We start from the raw sequence: 19430 nt of genomic DNA on the forward strand, positions 1-19430 counted from the left end.
GCCACACAGTTTGCAGACAGTTCACTATTTAATTCAGTCTTCCCCAAATGCAGTGCTGTTGATAGGCCCAACACAAGGCCATTCCAGCACTTATGGCCCCTCCACTCCTCAGTTTAGAAGTGAATGACACATTGGCCATGGCTTTTTGAATAGAGGTGAATTTCACCCACAAAGAGTTGCAGAGGAGTGTTGAATTCCCTTCTGTGGCTTCTGCTATTTAGCTCAACTCACACTGCAGAATCATGGCATTTTGATTTCTACAGCTGCAGAGGTGCCAATAATATTTCATCATGTAGCTAAAGGAAAAACCCTGATTTATTAGAGTGCAGCTGCTTCCACATCCCTCTGAGCAAATCTTTTCATATTACTAACAAATTCAAATACTTTGCTTTTCAGAATTTATCACTAATGTAAATGCAGACTAGTTGGCTTTAGTCAACACCCCTTAACTACAGGATGTTGGATTGGAGCATGAGAGGTTAGTTGCTGTTGCCCCTGGAGAAAAGATTAAGCACTGAGATTGGCTCATTTAGAAAAGCCTATTTCATCCATCAGACATTCTTGGCTGTTCTTGCTGTATAAAGTTTGTACTTCTTGCTGAAATACTGAACAGCTGCTTCACACAATGAAAGGACAGTGTCACATGTGTAGGTGAGGACGCTTGCAATATACTCTTATTCAGCAGATTGGATAAGATTATTCAGAGGAATGAGAACTCTCCCAAAATGCTCTAAAATTATACTAAAATGTTGTAGTATTTAGTAAACAACCCAAGATACTTTTGTGAATATCTTTCATTAAAGTAAGGAGCCTTCTAAGGAGTTGCAAGCAGTTCTGATCATTGTTAAAGATGTATGTAACAGTAACATTGTCTCTGAGACAGCAGCTTTCTCTACAGATTTATGTTGTTTGTGATAAATAGCAATTCAATGAACATTGGTACTAACTGTTTTATTATCAAGAGGCTGAATTAAAGGAGTGGTGTGATTGTCGGGTAGGCTTCATTGCATCACACACTAATGCCCTAGATAAAGCTAATTAGATATTCTCAGTTGTATCTGTATATACCCGTAGGGAAGGAAGAAAATTCTCTCTATTGTTTGGATATTTGTTGCAATTATAACAGGCTCTCACGTTTGGAATGTCTCATTTGTTTTTCCCTGTGAGGCAGTAATATGCAAAAAGGTCAACAATGTGATTAAAGGATAATATCTAAGATGGATGGAAGCTTATTTTTTAAAATACTAGTTAAGAACTTATTACTAGATGTACCGTACTCCCAGTGACATGCAACCATTTGTGATAGATTTGTAAAAGTCCACAGCTTGTTAAACATTGGTCACAGAAAGAACTCAATTTTGTTTGCCAGTTATACACCAGGAAAATGACCCATTTCTGATAGTGAATGTTAGCATAGATTCAGACAAGCAGCAGCTGGACACAATTTAGACCAGAACCAACCATGTTCAGCAGTATTTCAGAAAGCTATGGGGACAGATTTTAACCCTAGTTTTCTGAACCAGAGGTAAGCAAGATATGGATACAGATACAGTTAATGTGTGTGGTTGAACACAGTTTGTCAACTTTATATCAGCAACAGGTAATATTTTAGCATTGAGGGAGGGATAGCTCAGTGGTTTGAGCATGGGGCTGTTAAACCCAGGGTTTTGAGTTCATTCCAGAGGGAGAGGGGGGCATTTAGGGATCTGGGGCAAAAATCTGCCTGGAGATTGGTCCTGCTTTGAGCAGGGGGTTGGACTACATGACCTCTTGAGGTCCTTTCCAACTCTGATATTTATGAATCTGTCAATCAGAACTTGAATGCTCTTTGTTGAATTCAACATAGTACAGTGGCACACTTAATTTTTAGCACTTTACAGTGGTCCTAAATGTAAATCAGTCATTAATATCTTAAAATCTTTAGGAAAATATTAGATATTTAAAATACTAGTCTTAGTGTATTGAATTGAAGAGTGTCTTATAATTGACATATACACATGCATTTGAACAAAGTTAAATATTAAGCTTAATGTTAACATTATGTAGCTTATATTAAGGCAATAAAGCACTGACAGTTTTGACCATAATATAGTTGTCTACACTTGCTTCCAAACAGCTTTGAGGCTTGTCCATATTAACTCTCTCATATCACCAAGGTTTAATTGTGATAGGCTGACTGTAATCAAAGTCTACTTATCACTAGGCACCCCTCTCATGGCTAGGCATAGCACAGAAAGTGCTAGCCCAGTAAGGAGCTGCTATCTAATGTCACTCCAGTGGAAACTCATTCAGCAGCTCTGGCTAGGTCACAGTCTTTATTCTACCCTTCCTAGGTCACAGCTGTCCAAACTGTGAATCCAAAACTGTTTTTAACAGAAACAAAAATCCTTCTGCCTTTCTGGGGCTCTTCCTCAGAGAGCCCTCAGTTCAACTTACAGCCTCCTTGCTGGGCCAAACCACCATTGCGATAGCCATTCTCAGGGCTTGTAAAGGAACCTAATCCAATTCTCTACTCTAGGTTCCAGCCTAAGGTCCTGTACTACACTGCTAGGGTCAGCTTCTTGAGTCATGTTGAGATTTTCCCTAGGCTACTCACCTCACCTCTTTATTTCGCTCTGGGTTGCCCAGTCCCTTCCCTGTTTGTTGAGCATCTCTCCCAAGCCTCCCTGGAGAGCTTTCTTTTCCTGCTGTGAGCTTCCCCCTTCTTATTCCCTGACTAACTTTCCTCCTGTCAGTAACTCACCCTGATTCCTTTTATACAGGAATCACCTGATTTCTCCTGTGTGGGGTTCATCCAGTAATCAAGGTGGGCTTAGCCTCAGGCTCTCAAGCTGATGGGGCAAACCATCCTGTTACACTGACTAGTGAGTCAGTAATGGTTAGCATTGTGTTAGCTAATGCAACTTTTCACAATTGCAGGTGGGATCTTGAGGGAAGATTCTGAGCTAAATCAGACCTTCCCTCCTCACTTAGCCCAGGCATTATTCCTAACAAGAGAACTTGAATTCATCATTTCTGAAACTCCCTTTTTCTCACTCACAGAATATCACATTTGAGGTCTATCTTGGTACATCTTCTGTACAAAGTACTTTAGTAACTTTTTGATTGTTAGGGTCCCTCCGCCCAGGAAAAGCTTGCGTAAGCGGACTTTATGAGTCCTCTTTTACCAGGCTGTGGAGCACTAATTCCATTACTGTGTTGTCACATTGGCTGCTCCCTTGTCCTTGTTGAATGTGTGGAGAAGGATGCCAGCTTCAGACCTGAAGCAGGTCTGCTTTTAGGCCTTTTGCTCCCTGGGTTGGGATTAAGGCAACATTTACCTCTTTCATAATTTTCAAAAGTGTGTAGAAATTACTATGAACAGAGATGTTAGAGCAGTTGAGCCCTCCTTATTATGATCCTTAGTAATATATTATATTTCAGAAATCTGCCAAAAGGTGTGAATGGATTACACAGGCTCATTTTCCTGTTCGTGGCTCTATCATACCATTCATATAGTGTGAATACTGAGCTGTAGAAATAAGTTCTGCAATTCTGACTTCTGCTTCTTGTGTTTAATTGCTACTGAATTTTTAGTGTATTATCTCTTCAGATGTGCACACAATAGTCAGACTTTGGGGGGTTTTCTTAACCCTTCCCTTCCATTCAGCCTGGCATTTTTTTTTTAATTTTACTTTCAAGTGAATTTAAATCTAGTGATTGTCAGCATCCACAGAACAAGCTTAATGTGAGTAGTGACAGCATGAGCTTCCTTGCATAGCTCCGGCACTGAACGACCTGGAGGGATGAGCGTGTGCTCCAGTTACCATATACCCTTCTCAGTTGTGGGTCTCTGCCGAAGCTGCTAGCAGAAGGTTCAGGTTAGTGCCACTTGTGGTATTGCTGATTGTAATGTGGGTATTTAGATATCATGCTCAGAGACGCTTCAAAATACCTGAAGTGGATGGGGCTGGCTTCTGTATAAATTTTGGGAGGTAACCCTGCAGCTGTGTGTGTGTTTCTCAAGAGCGGGTAGCAGAAACATCTCCTCTCACTCCCAAATTGAAGTGCCCTGGGTGGTGCCTGAGCCTGCATATTTAGGAAAAAATTCTGCTCTCTTTTACATCGGTGTAATCCAGCCTAACTTCAATGACTTTAGTGGAGTTATTCTAGATTTACATTGGGATGACTGTGATGTTGTGGGGATCACTCAAACTGGTCAGGAGCTCTGTCACCACCTACTCTGTAGCTTTGGGGCATCTTTGTGCCATGTGGCTATGATTCAGATCCCTGCCACAAGTAGTCAGCCCATAAGCATAAGGTTTCACCCTGGCTTTCACCAGCTTAGTTACTCTTTGCAGGGTGACCCCAACAGCCCTCCCAATCCTGTGTGTTTCCAAATCAATCCTCACCATGTTTTTAATTACCAGACACTTAGACTGTTCCCTGTGGTTTGTCACTCTGATGGTAAGAAACCAGTCCCCGATTATCTGTTCCCTTGTGCATACACAGTATACACAGTTTTCACACTAGAGACCTGCTTGGTGTATAAACAAACAAATATTTATTTAATAGAAAAAACACACATTCAAAGATGAAATAATAAGAAAACAAGCATACACAAGTTACACAGAAAATATAGTGACTTTACACTTCCATATTAGATAAAATCCCTTTTTCTAATATAAGTTATCTATTGCTTTTAAACAGTTTCCCAGCAAAACCCCTCGCTGTAGGGGGGATCCAGTGTTCCACAGACAGTTTCACTCCTCAAGGCTGTCCCTCAATTTCTGGATACTTTTCAGTTCAAACTCCTTCCATTTTAAAACAGTTTGCATTTTTTCCCCCTTCAGTCACTGTAAATATTCAAAGGGGAAAACTCCCTCCTTGCTTAGTTTGGAAAACTGGGGTTTTCTTTTCAGTTTCAAGCTCTCTCCATGTGCTTTGATGCTTTCTTGTTACTCTTTCTTGAGCTAAACATTAGCTAGGTGCTGGGAGTCAGTTTCATCTGGTAAAGAGCATAAGCACTACCATACTGGGGTCAGACTGTGGTCCATCTTGCCTGGTATCCTGTCTCTGACAGTGACTTGAACTAGAGCTTCAGGGAGAGTGTAGAAAACAAGGCAATTATGGAGTGATCCAACTCTGCCTTCTGCTTCTGGCAGTCACCCTGAGCACGAGGTTGTGTCACTGGCCATCTTGGCTAATAGCCACTGATGGACCTATCCTCCATGAACTTATCTAGCTCTTTTTTCAGCCCGGTTATATTTTTGGTCATTACAGCATCCCTTGGCAATGAGTTCCACAGGTTTGTTTGTGTTGTGTGAAAAAGTACTTCCTTTTGTTTGTATTAATTTCGTCAGGTGACCCCTGTTGTTTTTTTATTGTGTGAAAGGGTAAATAACACTTCTCTATTCAATTTTTCCACACAATTCACGATTTTATAGACCTCTATCATATTCCTCCTTAATCCTCTCTTTTCTAAGCTGAACAGCTCTAATCTTTTTAGTGTGTCCTGGTATGGAAGCTATTCCTTACTCTTGGGAGGTAGCCTCTCATTGCTTGATTGCTTCATTGCCCTATTGTGAGGTGATGATGAAGCTGCACCACAGTTACAATTATAACCTATATATGATACATACTAGTGGTTCTCTACCTGTTTACCATTGTGGGCCACATATGCAGCTCTCTGTATTATGTGGTCCACATCCACACACTGTATATACAAACTTTATGGGCCTGTCACATGGGCTGCAGCTGTGTGCTGATTGGGCTGCAGATTGAGACCCACTGATGTATACATACATTCATAACCATAACATACGTATCTCATAATGACTATTAAATTCAGAACATTACAAGCGTTCATAAAAAATCTTACTTGATATACTTTTATAATAGCATAACACAGTATGCAATCAGTTGGTTTAACGGCTTGTTTTTAGCGTTTAAACCTTTTGTTCTCACCTTCAGGTGTCTGGATCCTGATTGTCACTGAGAGCAGAATTTGGGCCATTGAGTTCATCTTCACACTCAGTTATATTAGGGCTAGATTCTGGTTGTAGATTCTGTGCTTGGTTTCATCCTATTCCTCCTCATTTCCCGTGGGAATCCATGTACCACTGTCAACGCTATATTAGTCGAGTGTTTGTGCTTCCCACTGATTGTTGCTGGCCCCTTGTAAGTAAGCAAGGATTAAAGGTCTGCTGGTGCCCTTTCCCCAGTTGTAATCTGGATCTTACTGTGCAACCCTTGGAATGTTTGTTTTGCATTTGTAATGTAACAGTAACCCACAGATCTATAGATGAAGAATAAATGTAGTGTAAGGAAATAATTATAGTCTTTTCTCAGCCATAACAGCTGTCACATTTTATCTTGCTAGTGTAAATGGTGATAATTTCAGGCTTCAGTTTGAAAACAGAAATTTTAAAGGAACATATGGGTTACTCATGAACATAAAGTTGTAATATTAAAATTTAATTAATTTACCACACTGATTATTCTGCATGGAGTTCTTGATTATGGTCAGAGCTTTATGTATACCCTCTTGGGTATCTGTGACTGATTTAAAAGCTTCCAAGCACGTTCTGTTAAGAAGCAAGAATCACTTTAGAAATGGTGCAGTTTTATAACAAAATCTCAGGAGATGACGTGGCCTTCTCACCATGGTTATAGGGATAACTGTGAAACTTCAGCATTATCAAATACTTGGCAAGAGAGCAGAACACCATCAAGCCATGAAAACTGTAGGTGGGGCACACATGCAGGCAGCACATCTAAATATATCATAGTCAGGCCTTTAATTTTTCTACAGTCTGTCCTCAAACTACAGAGTGCCCTGTGGTTTGCTATTCAAAGAGGTTTTCTTAACTATGAGTTAGGATATTGGAGAGCCTGGAGTTGACAAATTGATAATGTTCTGTAAATGTATCATGCTGTCAAGTAAAAACTGCAACAGACACGTGTATAGTAAACATCCATTTTCAGGGCCATTGTCAAGTTGGATGTCTGTGCTCACTTCACTTTGTTTTAAAGACTAATGCTTGCATCAGATACCGTAAGACCTGAGGACCATGGTCCATTGCCCAAATCATCTTATTGACTGATGGGAAACATTTCTTTCTGAGATGATCTGGGATCTAGTGCCAGCTCCCAAAAAGTCATCCCATCTCTGTTACAGTATCTTGGGCACAAAACGTGAGCTTTCCAAATTGGGAGATCACAAAACCAAATAGAAATAGGAAGGTTTTAATGAGATTATTTTTTAAAAAATCCAAAACAAAACAACAAAAATGATTTTGTGTTGTTCTGTTTTTGTTATGGCTGTTTTGATTTTAAGCATAGAAGGTGAAATCCTGGCTCATTGAAGTCAGTGACAAAACTCCCAATGACTTCCAGAGGTCCTGGATTTTACTCGTATTTCTGGAGAGGTCAGGAAAACCAATGGAATAGATCACCAAACTTGTGCCTGAGAACCAAAACGTGCGGAGAAATATAATGTGAAATTGACCAGTTGAATTTCAATGTTGAAATGGAATGAAATGCAAAAACTTGCCTAGTGAAAATAAATCTAGGGCCTGGTTTTGTCTTTATTGCTTCTGATCATCTTATTACGCCTACACACCCCTAGTCTGTATATACCATCTTATTATTATTGTTATCCCATATTATTGTTCATTACACCCAGCTGTTACAGTCTTCAAGACTGTCAGCTCTTCGGGGCAGTGACTGTTACTTACTCTATTTCTGTACAGTAGCTAGTGCATAGGGCCCCCCATCAGGTTGAAACCACTATACCCCAGTATAATACAAATAATAAATAATATAAAATTAACCACTGTGTTACTTCAATTTTACACCACTATAACTCCAGTGATTTCAGGGGACTTTGGAGTGTGCAGTATATCATGGCTGCATTCTCATGCAGAGCCTCTTCTCTTGAATATAAAGAGGGGTGATCCGTGGCATGTCTCTATGTGTGTGAGTTAAGCAGGTATCCAGAGCATTTTCATCTTCTTGTGTAGCCACATATGTAGTAATGGACACATCTGGCCCTGAGGGTATAGAAGACGTAAGCAGTACACTACAGTGAAAGCAAGTGCATAGTAGTTGTTACAGCTGAAATACTGAATTAGGTCGGTTTTCAGGAATTACAGAGTTTGGTATTTTGCCAATCCACCCTTGGGAGGCTTCTTCAGCATCTTGTTTCCCCTTTATTTGAAATACCACCTAAATGTCTGGCAGTTTAAAAATACTATAGGTTCTCCCTATGTCCAATTACTCCAATTTAGAATATTCCTTTTTGGAACTGTAATTGATAAGATTATCAATGTAGATGTGTATCATTTTGCAAAATGATGAGCTGATGATACTTGTAACATATAATATGTACGGAATGATATTTTATTATAGCCCACATTGGAAAGAACTCCCAGCACTGCTAGCTATTCAAATCCTGTGTGCTGTTGAAAAGAGTTGCCAGCACCACCACATTAAAATACCATTTAAGCCATGTGCCACTAGACCCTTGTTTGTGGGTTTTTGCTAAAAACAGACCTTTTCCAAAGCTGATGCCTTTTATACCAAAGGGAAGCTTTATAATCCTTTGAAAGAGAGACACAAAGGGTCAAATCCAAGGTCTCTGGTTTCTGAATTTTCTGAAATTTTCCTGAATAAAATTGACTGACAACTGAGTAAGGATTTTAAGATTTGACCTGTACTGTGTAGGAGATAAAAGACATTGCACAATGATAAACTTTTTCTTTCTGATATATTGTTCTGGATTGCATCAATTTAACATGTTGGAGCTGCCCTAGGCATTCTTTCTAAAATGATAAAAGAGATTTTGTTAGCACTGGAAATAGGCCTCTGTCTCTCTGCTGTATGTTGATGCTTTGTTACACACTATCATTCTTGTAAATTTTGTTTCTTGTATGTGAGTAACACCCTGTTCTTTGGAACAGTTCAGGAGGCTTGTTTGTAGCAAAGTTTAAAAATAAAGCACTTTTTTTGGTAAATGAAAGTGTCAGTGCAGCAGATAACACTTACTACATCCTTTGAAAGGGAGGCATAGCTCCTGTTCCTGCATGTTCACCCTCAAGGCCTCTTCCTTAGTCATCCGAGATGCCTATGGGGGACTCCTGCTGCTGCTAATGGAGTTAGTCTGGATTTACGCTGATGTGAGAGCAGAATTTATCCCTGCATTCACTGTAGAGAGCGAGTATATTTAAAGTTAATTTGGGCTTGGTTTTTAGAGATGAGTACTAATGTTTCATTACAAAATAATGGTACCAATGTAAATGTCTGTAGCAGCATCTTATTCCTAGCTGCTCAGGAAAACAGGTATCTCTAGTTAAGAGAGGTTCTGCGTCAACTATGTTATCATGAATTCACATGAGGAGTGTAAGAGGTGATTTCAGTTCCTTCCTTGCACTTTGTTTATATTTCTGCTGATTTAGAAACATAACATTTTCTTGTAGCTTATTTACGTACAATATTAATGTATTATCTGAGAGAAATTCAGTTCTTTTGATACAAAGGCCCTTTATATGAGGCTGTATTATTTTTAACTGCTGGACATCTCTGCAGCCTCTGGAAAGAGGGAGAGAGAAAAACCTAATTAGCATTTGCTTAGGATTATTACTTATTTATTATAGATTATTTAGAAGCATCAGTTCAGATGTGCTAGCTTCTTAATGATATCTTTAAGGGAGGCTGTGCTACTTGCTCTGTCTGTGTTCTGGGTATGTATTAGTTTGAAAATTGGGCCAGCTTTTCAAGAATATAATTGTTCATACAATGGATGTGCAGTAGCTTTTAGGGCTGAACAGTATGATTTATGAAAAAAAATTACTTAAGGAGAGTAGATCCAGTACTTTAGTTTCTGTGTGTGCATGTGTAATTGAGTTTGGGGACACATGCTTAAGTTAAAGGGCTAAATTCATCCATAACTCTATTGATTTCTGTGAAGCTGTACCAGGGTAAGCTTGAATCTGTGCCCAGCGAGACAAACATAATAAATCATGTTGACATCACTAAGAACTCAAACAATGTTTTTTAAATCTACTAAGAAATAGATTGTGTATTTAGGCACAGCTCTGAATGTGTGTAAACCGCCAGTTAGGAATAATCCAGGGAGGCATTGTGTCTCTGAAACATGCTTCAGAGGCACAATTCACTCTCAGCTTCCCCCTTGCAGAGATTCTGATAGTTATTGCTTATGCAAGAAACAAGTTGCAACACTCCTCACATTAACTTAAGTATGCTAGTCAGCATGCTGAATGGAGTCAGAGATCCACCTCTCCCATCCCACCTGCTCTAGAGGTCTGAGGTGACCTACCTGCTATGCACATGGACCCAAAGTCTGGGTAGCCTGTGAAAGGGGGCCTGGGATGTTATAAATAAATATATGGAGATATACCTATCTCATAGAACTGGAAGGGACCTTGAAAGGTCTTTGAGTCCAGTCTCCTGCCTTCACTAGCAGGACCAAGTACTGTCCCTAATAGTTCCTCCCCCCCAATCCCTAAATGGCCCCCTCAAGGACTGAGTGCACAACCCTGAGTTTAGCAGGCCACTGCTCAAAACACAGCTATTCCTTCCCCTTTCTTTTGCAGGAAAATACTCAAAGTCACAGTCTATCCCAATAGTATTTTTAAAGATATAATAAAAGGATGCTGCATTTGGTTGACCCTCTTTAAAGGAAGGTACATATTGGGGCTACTTTTTATGCTTAATAAAATAACTTTTGTTTCTTAAAGGAGTAGGTGGGTGAGATTCTGTGGCCTGCGTTGTGCAGGAGGTCAGACTGGACTATCGTAATAGTCCCTTCTGACCTTAAAGTCTATGAGTAAACCCAGAGATGAAGGAAAAAAGGCCTTCAAACCACCTTTATGCTTCCCCACTTCTGGCTGTTCTAAATTATGCTGGCCACACGTTCCCTCAAAGGTCTCTATTGCTGCTGAAGACAGGTAGAGTGCTGCATCACTCTAATCATGTCCTTGCCTGTAAGTATGCCCTTGACAATAGAGCAGGAAGGTGATGTGGCCTGTGGCAGAAGAATTCCCGATTATGCCAGAGTTAAGAGTACGTAGAACGGTAAGGGTACATAGAACAGTTATTGAGTCCAGGGTCTGACCCATTATGTCTTATGGAGCTTTGAGGAAGCAAAGCTGCCATTTCATCCTTAAACAGGGTGCAGAGCATGTTCATTTCTGCAGCTGACCAACTGTTCTGGCTAGTGTGGAGTGTGTGAAGGTAGTGTCCCTCTCTTACACTTTGCACAGGCTCGCACTAGCAGTAGCCCTAGTCCTATGGAGTTCATCTCATTTCTCAGAAAAGATGTAATAGTTCATAACTGCAGTATGGTCTTGCCTTACTAAGGCTTCATTGCTTTTTCAAAATACATTGAATATGTATACTAGTGTATTGTATTTATAAAGCTTCACAATTAAACTACGCATGCCAGGGTAAATCAACAGATTACATTTTATGATGCTTTTCCTTGATTTTTTTATCTTGCATTTGTTTTTTTACTTGCTAATTAAAAAAATATTCTGCCATTTATGCTGGGTCTCCCTGCCATGAGAGTGAATTTACCTGGTTTCACCACATTATCATATTAAGTCTAGTGCATTCATTTAGTCTCCTGCCATGTGTCTGCTTTTTCAAATGTGTGACTACCAGCCACACTGCACTATCTCACCTGTTGGTCATTAGAAGAATATGTTACTGGTGACTTAGAAAATATGTGAGTATACCACTGTCTAAACCATTGAGGATTTTGTCAGTGATCTTTCTGGAGTGAGAGGGATCTAAGAAGAATAGGTAGATTTAAGAAGAAAGCCAATATTTGGGTTTCTGAAACACTGAATTGTCTAAAAAATCCATTTCTTAGATGCAGATATGTGAAATGCAATTGGTTTTATTTTGAGTTTTTGCTTGTTAATGTATTTCTTTTTTGCCTGGCGCACATAAGGAAGACCTCTTGTGCAATTCCAGTAAAGATGTAGAATTCTATGTCTAATGTCCTGTAATGTAATTACTTAAGAAATTGTGCACATTTATAATATATACCTGATCTCCCTAATGAATAAATACCTTATTTGTATATACAGTAAGTTATCTAAAAAACAGCAAAAGTGTCAAAGCAGCTCTATGCCCTCCACATTTCTATTCCTACTGTTGACTCATAGGGGCTATTTTACAGCAGTCTGATCGTCCTGGGCTGTCACTCAAGTGGAAAGTACCTGAAATTCTATGGGTGTTCATACATACAGATAATGAAATACGCCCTGGGATTTGGTTGGCAATACATTTCTACTATTACCTCCTGCAAACAGTGGCTGCTTGTACAACCAAACTGACAGCTTTGGCCATGGGAGGGGGTATAGTGATTCAGGAGTAAAATTTTCAAGTGTCTAAGTCCCATTTTCATAAGTAAGTCACCTGACGAAATTAATACAAACAAAAGGAAGTCTCATTGACTTACAATGAGATATAGGGTCCTAAATCACTCAGGTGCTTTTGAAAAATTTAGCCTCAATTATGGATCCAATTGAAGAGACATCAGAGACAGTGCTTGCAGTGGGAAGGCATTTCTTTCAGAAACCCCATGTTGCTGACTATGGAGCGGCAATAACATTTACTCATATTTAAATGTGGAAAAGTGTCCTTATCTTTCTAGAGTGGATTTCTATAGATGTAGGTTATCCTGTGATTATTTCCTAACTGCTTGAGCCATTGCAGCGGCTGACAGCAATTTATTTGCTTGAATTCTTCATTGTAAGGTGAATGAGTCTATTTATTTTCCAATAGATGTGTTTATTGCATACTCCTTTGAATCTACAGTCATTTTAAATCTCTTGTTTACCTTTATTAGGCAGTCTAATGTTGAATAGCAAAACAGGGCCTCTGCTGTTGTTGTACTCTGTATATGTGGAAAAATGCACTCTCTTTTGTCATCTTTGGCAAGCGGAAGTAATGTTTACTGCAGATGTGACTGTCTTTTTCTTGCTGTTGTAGCTGTCATGCTGTTTTAGGCTGCTGAATAAGATGCTTGTGTAAGAGGGTGAAAGACAAAAATGTACTCTAGAGATTTTTGTTTTAGGAGGGAGTCTTATAAAAATCATACTATTTGCTCAGTTGATAACCCTTTATCTCTAGTGGCTTGTTCTGGTTATGGCAGCTTTGTCTGCTGCAACAGGAGAGGTCTGTACTAACTGTATCATGATATAAAATGGATGTGACTTTCAGGCTTTTGGTTCTTACTGTAATGTTTTTTCCCTTAAAGATAATATTGCAGTTCTCACCAAGTTCAAGCCATCAAAGTCAGCAGGTATTGTACTAACCAGCGATATGCCGTGTTCTCTTTTTTGTGTGTCATCTTTTTGTTTCTCTCTTTGTTCAGATTTGGAATTTACATCAGTTGTGTCATAAATATTTCGTAAAACCAGTGAGATACATGGAACCATGTTATATTTATAACATGTACCTCATACATTCTAATGTAAATTCTTGATTGGAAATAGAGATTGTCCTTATTAATACTATCGAGGAAAGATACTTTTGTTTGAATGCGAATGCTGCCAAAACAGACAGAGCTGTTTTCACTCCCAGCATATGTAATCAGCTACATTACTGATAGATCAGTTCAATATTACAATTCTGAGTTATAGTTTCCCTTGAATTTAGCATTAAACTCTTCAACTCTACATTCATGATAATACAACAGGATTAAAAATTGTAAGGCTTTCATCTCAGACTGTCATTGTCTTAAGTTCCAGCTTTCTTTAGGTATTTTGTGACATGAACAGCTTTGTTTTTCAAATAAATGGGACAAATGTAAGAATACTAATTACTTGTTATCAACAACTATCAAGCAGTCAAATGTCCTTTTTTGTGACATGCCTCTCATGTTAAGTGCAGGTCTGTTTTCTGTTGTGTGTTGAGTATTTTGTGCTGTGCTGAGATGTATTGAATTAAAAGGTCAGCGCTGAAGCCTTTTTCCTTGTCTGTACTTCTGAAAATCTAGTGTTATTGTTTTGAAACAAATATTCACCACAGGACTTATGAACCTCTATTTTGAGAGGAGCACAGTTTTGTCTGGTCCTCAAAGTGATACCTAAGGGATAGTGGGATATGAAAGGAAGAAAATAATCCTGTTACTCCTGAGCTGAATTTTCAAGGATGGCTTATCACTGGCCTGTAAATTTGCATCAACAAATGTGCATGTGCAGATCTCCAAATATGGGTACACAAACAGAATTTGTATGTGCAAATTGTGTAAGTATGTAACTACAAATTTAACTATTGTGGCATAACTGAATCATGGGAACACCACCTCCCTGAATGACAGTGACTCGGTCAGTGGAAGCATTCTTCCATTGACATAGCTGCATCTACACTAGGGGTAGGTTGGCATATGGATTTTTCACATCCCTGCCTGACATAGCTATGTCAACCTAAATGTTAAGTGTAGACCACGTCTCAGATAATGTTTTATGGGGAAACTTCTGAATGTTATAGTAAATTAATGTGTTTGTTATATAGTATCTCCTCACCTTAGATGGTGAAAATATAAAGAATATATTTTAGAAACAAGCTTACACATATTACTTTAAGAGCATTAAGTTTGCTCTTAAAGATAAAGTAAATTTATTTTTACCCTGACTTTCATCACTTTTGGAGAAAACCAGATGAGATTTTGGCATCAGATATGGATATGTTTGCAGGCACTAGAAGTGTAATAAATGTGTTACTGGGTTTATACTAGCGAGGAAAAAAATACACAGATAAACCAACACTGAAATTTGGAACAGTTTACGGAAAGGAAAAAGGCTGATAATGCAGCACTTGATGTGAATTGTCGTTCCGTCTTGTAGAGCAAGTCAGTGAAATACATGTTTATCTGTGGTGTTTCTTCAGGCTCTTCTGGTAAACTGCATAGGCTTGATTTTAGATGTGCTAAGTCCCCACAGCTAAATTCAAATGAATGGGAGTTACAAGTGCTCAGCACCTCTGAAAATCAGACCCTGTGCACATCTGTGTCCTTGAAAATGGAGGGAAATGATGATAATCTTCCCCTCTATAAATGCTCCAATGTGTGGATCAAATAACTCTCTTATTTCTCTTGTTTCTTTTAAAGGCATATTTTTCCATGCACAGCCAAAAACAAACCATCTTGTTAATCTTTTGCATGAATGCCTCATTGTAAAAGAGAAAGGCTGAATTGACAAGACTTCAACCCTATAGTGAATACTTGTTTTGCTATATGCCTATACAGTTTCATAGTAGCAGAATGTGGAACATACACAATTTTCCTACATTTAATTTTTTTCTTAATACAAGGAAATTCTATAAAATGTATTTTACTATTTTTTTTAGAATGAAACCTGAATATAATAAAAAAGTTGACATATCAGCAACCTTTAAACATTAATAAAAGAGAACTCAAACAGGGACACAGTCCACAGCCTCCTTATTAGAGTTAAGGCCAATATAAACCCTAGCTCCATGGTGATATTTACTAACTCTGCCCTTGCAGAGCATCTATCAAGGAGAGGCAGTCAGTCATTCTGGTATTACAGTTCAAGCACAGGTGTGGGTGCGATAGATGACAGAGATATCAACACCAAGCACTAGTATTGTGGGCTGAGTATACATACGGTAGGTAATGCTAGCGATCAGTGCTGCTATCAAAGTAACACCATGAAATCCCTTTTACTTTTTTTTTTAAATAACAAGGATTTTGGTAATCTGAGCTGTAGTTACCCCTCCTGAGTTTCTCGCCATATCTCCATTACACAGGCATCTGTGATTCACAAAGACTTCTTGTGAAGTTTCAGAGCCGTTGATTCCCCAACAATGACAGGCCAATTTCAATTTCTAGCCAACATCCTCAGGGAAAATTGAATTTTCAGAACTCAGGCAGCAAGGTTCTCAATGTGTGACCCTTATAGATATGATCCTATCAGACATTCCATGCAAGAATGGATTTTATCTTCTGAGATTTCTGACATTCATTTATCAGAGTTAAATTTATTTCTGTGACTGCAAGGTTACAATGAGCTAGTGGAACTTGAGCACAACACTTGGAGTATTTTGTCTCCGAGGCTACAGGAATCATTTGTGAAGGAAGTTTCTGGTTGTTGTTGAGAAGTACAACTATTTCCCAGCTTTGACTTTTGATTTTTTTTAAATGAAAAATTAGTATTTCTAACTTGATGCATTGAATTTTTGCTTCTCTTACACTTTAAAAAAGGTTTTAAATAGGAAAGATATATTTTGATGTGATTTTTTTTTTCCTGCACCCTTTAGGGGAAGATAGCAATGGACCTTTGTGTGAAACTATTTCAAACACAGAATCAGAACTTCGAAGCAACTCTGAGGTAAGATACGTGATATGTGCCATTCACTTTTCAAGTTTGTGTACTTCAGTTGTAGACAGTAATGGAAGTACCGCTTTGGGAGATGGAATTAATCTTGATTAATAGTATGCCTTTAGATGTATTGACATTAGTTTGTCTATCCTGATTTAAATACTTATAATATTATCTAGGCAAACACTTTCTTCTTTCCCTGGTTTTGTGATGAGCAAATCCTACCTTAATATTGCCCCTGTACATAGCGTGATTATATACTGAATCTTGCAAAAGAGCGTTACAATATATCAACATTAAAAATATAGCATGCAATTTGAATTGAAAGTATTTCCAATATCAATCTGAAACAACAGCCACAGTGCAGCGTCTTGGCAATTAGGAAGACACAATGCTTCTGTATAAGCACAACACAGGATAACACAGCACATTGCTTTATGTTACAAAACCGTATGATATTGGCCTGTTAAAGAGACAAAGGCATATTTGGATTCCTGCGCCCTAGGAATTATTTGAGATACAGTTGTTGAACTTGGTTATGACAAGGATAAAGGAAATTGTGTAATTTGGACATGTGAGCCCATCTGTTCAGTATAATGGTGTATAGTTCCATGTAATGAAATAATGAAAGGTATAATTCGTTTAACAGAGCTCACAATATCTCATTTTTAATTATATACGGTACATTCTTTACTTAAAGAGAGGGAAGTGTATGTTCCCTATTTTTTAATTTAGATTTAAAAAAAAAATCTAAAAAGACAATATTGAAGATGACATTCATTTTTTGTAATGGTTTAATGATTTATAGGGATGCTTGGGACATCTAATCCCCCAAGCGTTGCAGGTGTCACAGCAACAGAAGTATGTGCGCTAGGAACGTATTCACATGCTTTCTACGAGCTACTAAGCTGAAACAATCCCTTCAAACTTTGGGCATTGGTAGGCATTTTGCTTCTACTGCTAAACCACTTAGGTGGTGAAATCTTTGTTCTTATCACTGAAAGGCTTACACAGAGTTGCTTCCATTTTCTTTGCACTGGTCCCTCAAAAATTGTTACAGTAGGAAAATATTAATGGTCTCACTTAAAGGCACAATGCAAAGAGGATTACAGAACTGAATTAAATCATGACATTAAAGGAGAAATGAGAAGACAGCGTACTCCTTACATTAGACCTATCAGCTTTGATTTGGTTTAGTTTGAAAGCATATCAAAACATCACTCCCCTTGGGCTGTCTGTTTTGTTTGGAAAGGAACAGAGGTGCACATTACAGGGACAGCATGACCAACCTATGGGTTTGTTTGGTCAGTCATCAAGATGATCTTTTAGGATTTTAGGTTTTCTTATGGAAGGATAATCTTATTTGTTTTGGGGGGTTTTTTGAGGGAGGGGTTGCATTCATATGGAGTGATTTTTCCCCTGTAATTTATACCAGTACTTTTATCAAAGGCTAATTTAATTAAAAATACAAAACAAAACTATAAACAGCTCAAAAAAACAAAACAAAACAAAACACCCAGAAGCTCATCTGGCAACAAAAATCTACAATATTTATTTTTTCTTTCTTACCCACTCTGTTCTTACTTTTCCAGTCTCCCTGCATTTGTGACCTACTTTGACATTACTTCCCTATTTCTTCCCCTCTCTTTTCACTAGGTACTTTATTTGGGGGGAGGAGGAGTCTTGCTTGATTTGCTTCTTTTCTCAGTCTCTCCCAAGCAGGATGCAAGCCCGGTAACATTTGAGTGGAACTTCCTAATTCACAGTTGTTTATGTAGGTTTGATATTGTGCAGAACATGCCCTTTTTTAAATTCAGACCAATAGCTTTAAAATGACAGGTACTAAATTCCCTGAATCTCTCAGGATGCTTTCAGTGCAATGGGAGAAGAAGATCTTAGCAGTTACCAGAAAACAGCTGATTGGGGAGGAAAGGACAGGGATTCTTGTAAATAGCTGCAGTGGGGAGAAAAGTGTTTCAAATTGTTTCTGTGGGTTTGTCATCTGAGACTGGATACAATCATAGCATGGATTAGAATATAACCCTGCCTACCAGTTGCATCCAACATTAATCTTTGTGAGTAGACTGCTTGGCAGACGCTTGGGGGATCTTACCTCGGTTATCCTTAAATCTCCAAGATATACATAAATAACTCTGAAGCGCTCAAACAAGTGACAGAGCTGATTTAAGTTATAATGAGCCTGATTCTCTGAAGCATTTTATCCTATCTCGTCACTTAGATGAGTGCAAAGATGGTGGAAAGTGAATGTAAAATGCTACCATTCCAATTTGGTAGCATTTTACCCCGCTGTTCACAGGTGCAGTTGATGATACCAATTGTGAGGCAGCAGACAATCACTGACTTTATTGCTTTCCAATTCTTTCACTTCAGAAATAGAGGAGAAAAGGGCACAAAAGAAAAACAGTCCAGATTTTTTGGGTTAGAAGGGAAGTTTAAATTTAATTTTTTAATAAATGACCAATTAGTAAACCAGGTATTGTAGCATAGGAGAAATCAAATCAACCACAGTTCTTTGACCTCTGTGATATCTGCACAATATGTGTACATAGGTAGTGTACAGACGGAGATAATCTTTGCCTATCTGCTACTGTAGGTTCAGTTAAGGGATTAATGTTACTTGAACATAGCATTGTTTTGGTTTGTTGGGTTTTTTCAAGTTCCTCACCACCATAGAAGGCAATAGCATTACTCACATAAATCAGGTGTTGATCCTGTTAGAGCTGTATGAAAGTGATGAGAATTGTTTTTGCAAATTTATGCTCCAAAATGTTCTTCGTTTTGGATGATTTTGTGTGTAAGAAAATTTGTCTTTTGTGAAGTTTTTGTGAAATTAAAATTTCCATCATGAAGGTCTCTCAGCCCCTTCAGCTCTTATTAAACCAGATCATTAACTAGTTTAAACTGCCGTTGTTCCATTGTAGATAACGATGCTACACATTTTATACCAGTTAAGTGTCTGGCCCACTGACTTCAATGTGAGCTGCAGGTGGTCAGCACCTTTAGGTCTGTGTCCCAAAATGAGTTAAATTTTATCTGAAAGAAATAGCAAAC

General features: G+C 38.4%; 1 protein-coding gene across 6 annotated transcripts in view; it reads left to right on the forward strand.

Moving 5' to 3' along the window:
* Nucleotides 1-19430, forward strand: part of ANO5 (anoctamin 5) — a 92319-nt gene that overhangs the window by 12079 nt on the left and 60810 nt on the right. For 4 of the 6 annotated variants that reach the window (XM_030560167.1, XM_030560171.1, XM_030560168.1 and 1 more), the window contains exons 2-3: nt 13271-13315; nt 16297-16367. In XM_030560167.1, coding sequence (XP_030416027.1) covers nt 13271-13315; nt 16297-16367 — 116 coding nt within the window. The remainder of the gene's footprint in view (nt 1-13270; nt 13316-16296; nt 16368-19430) is intronic. The other 2 variants (XM_030560169.1, XM_030560173.1) reach the window with 1 other exon arrangement.

The sequence above is a fragment of the Gopherus evgoodei genome, chromosome 4 (assembly GCF_007399415.2).
Source record: "Gopherus evgoodei ecotype Sinaloan lineage chromosome 4, rGopEvg1_v1.p, whole genome shotgun sequence".
In the NCBI taxonomy this organism is placed as follows: Eukaryota; Metazoa; Chordata; order Testudines; family Testudinidae; genus Gopherus; species Gopherus evgoodei.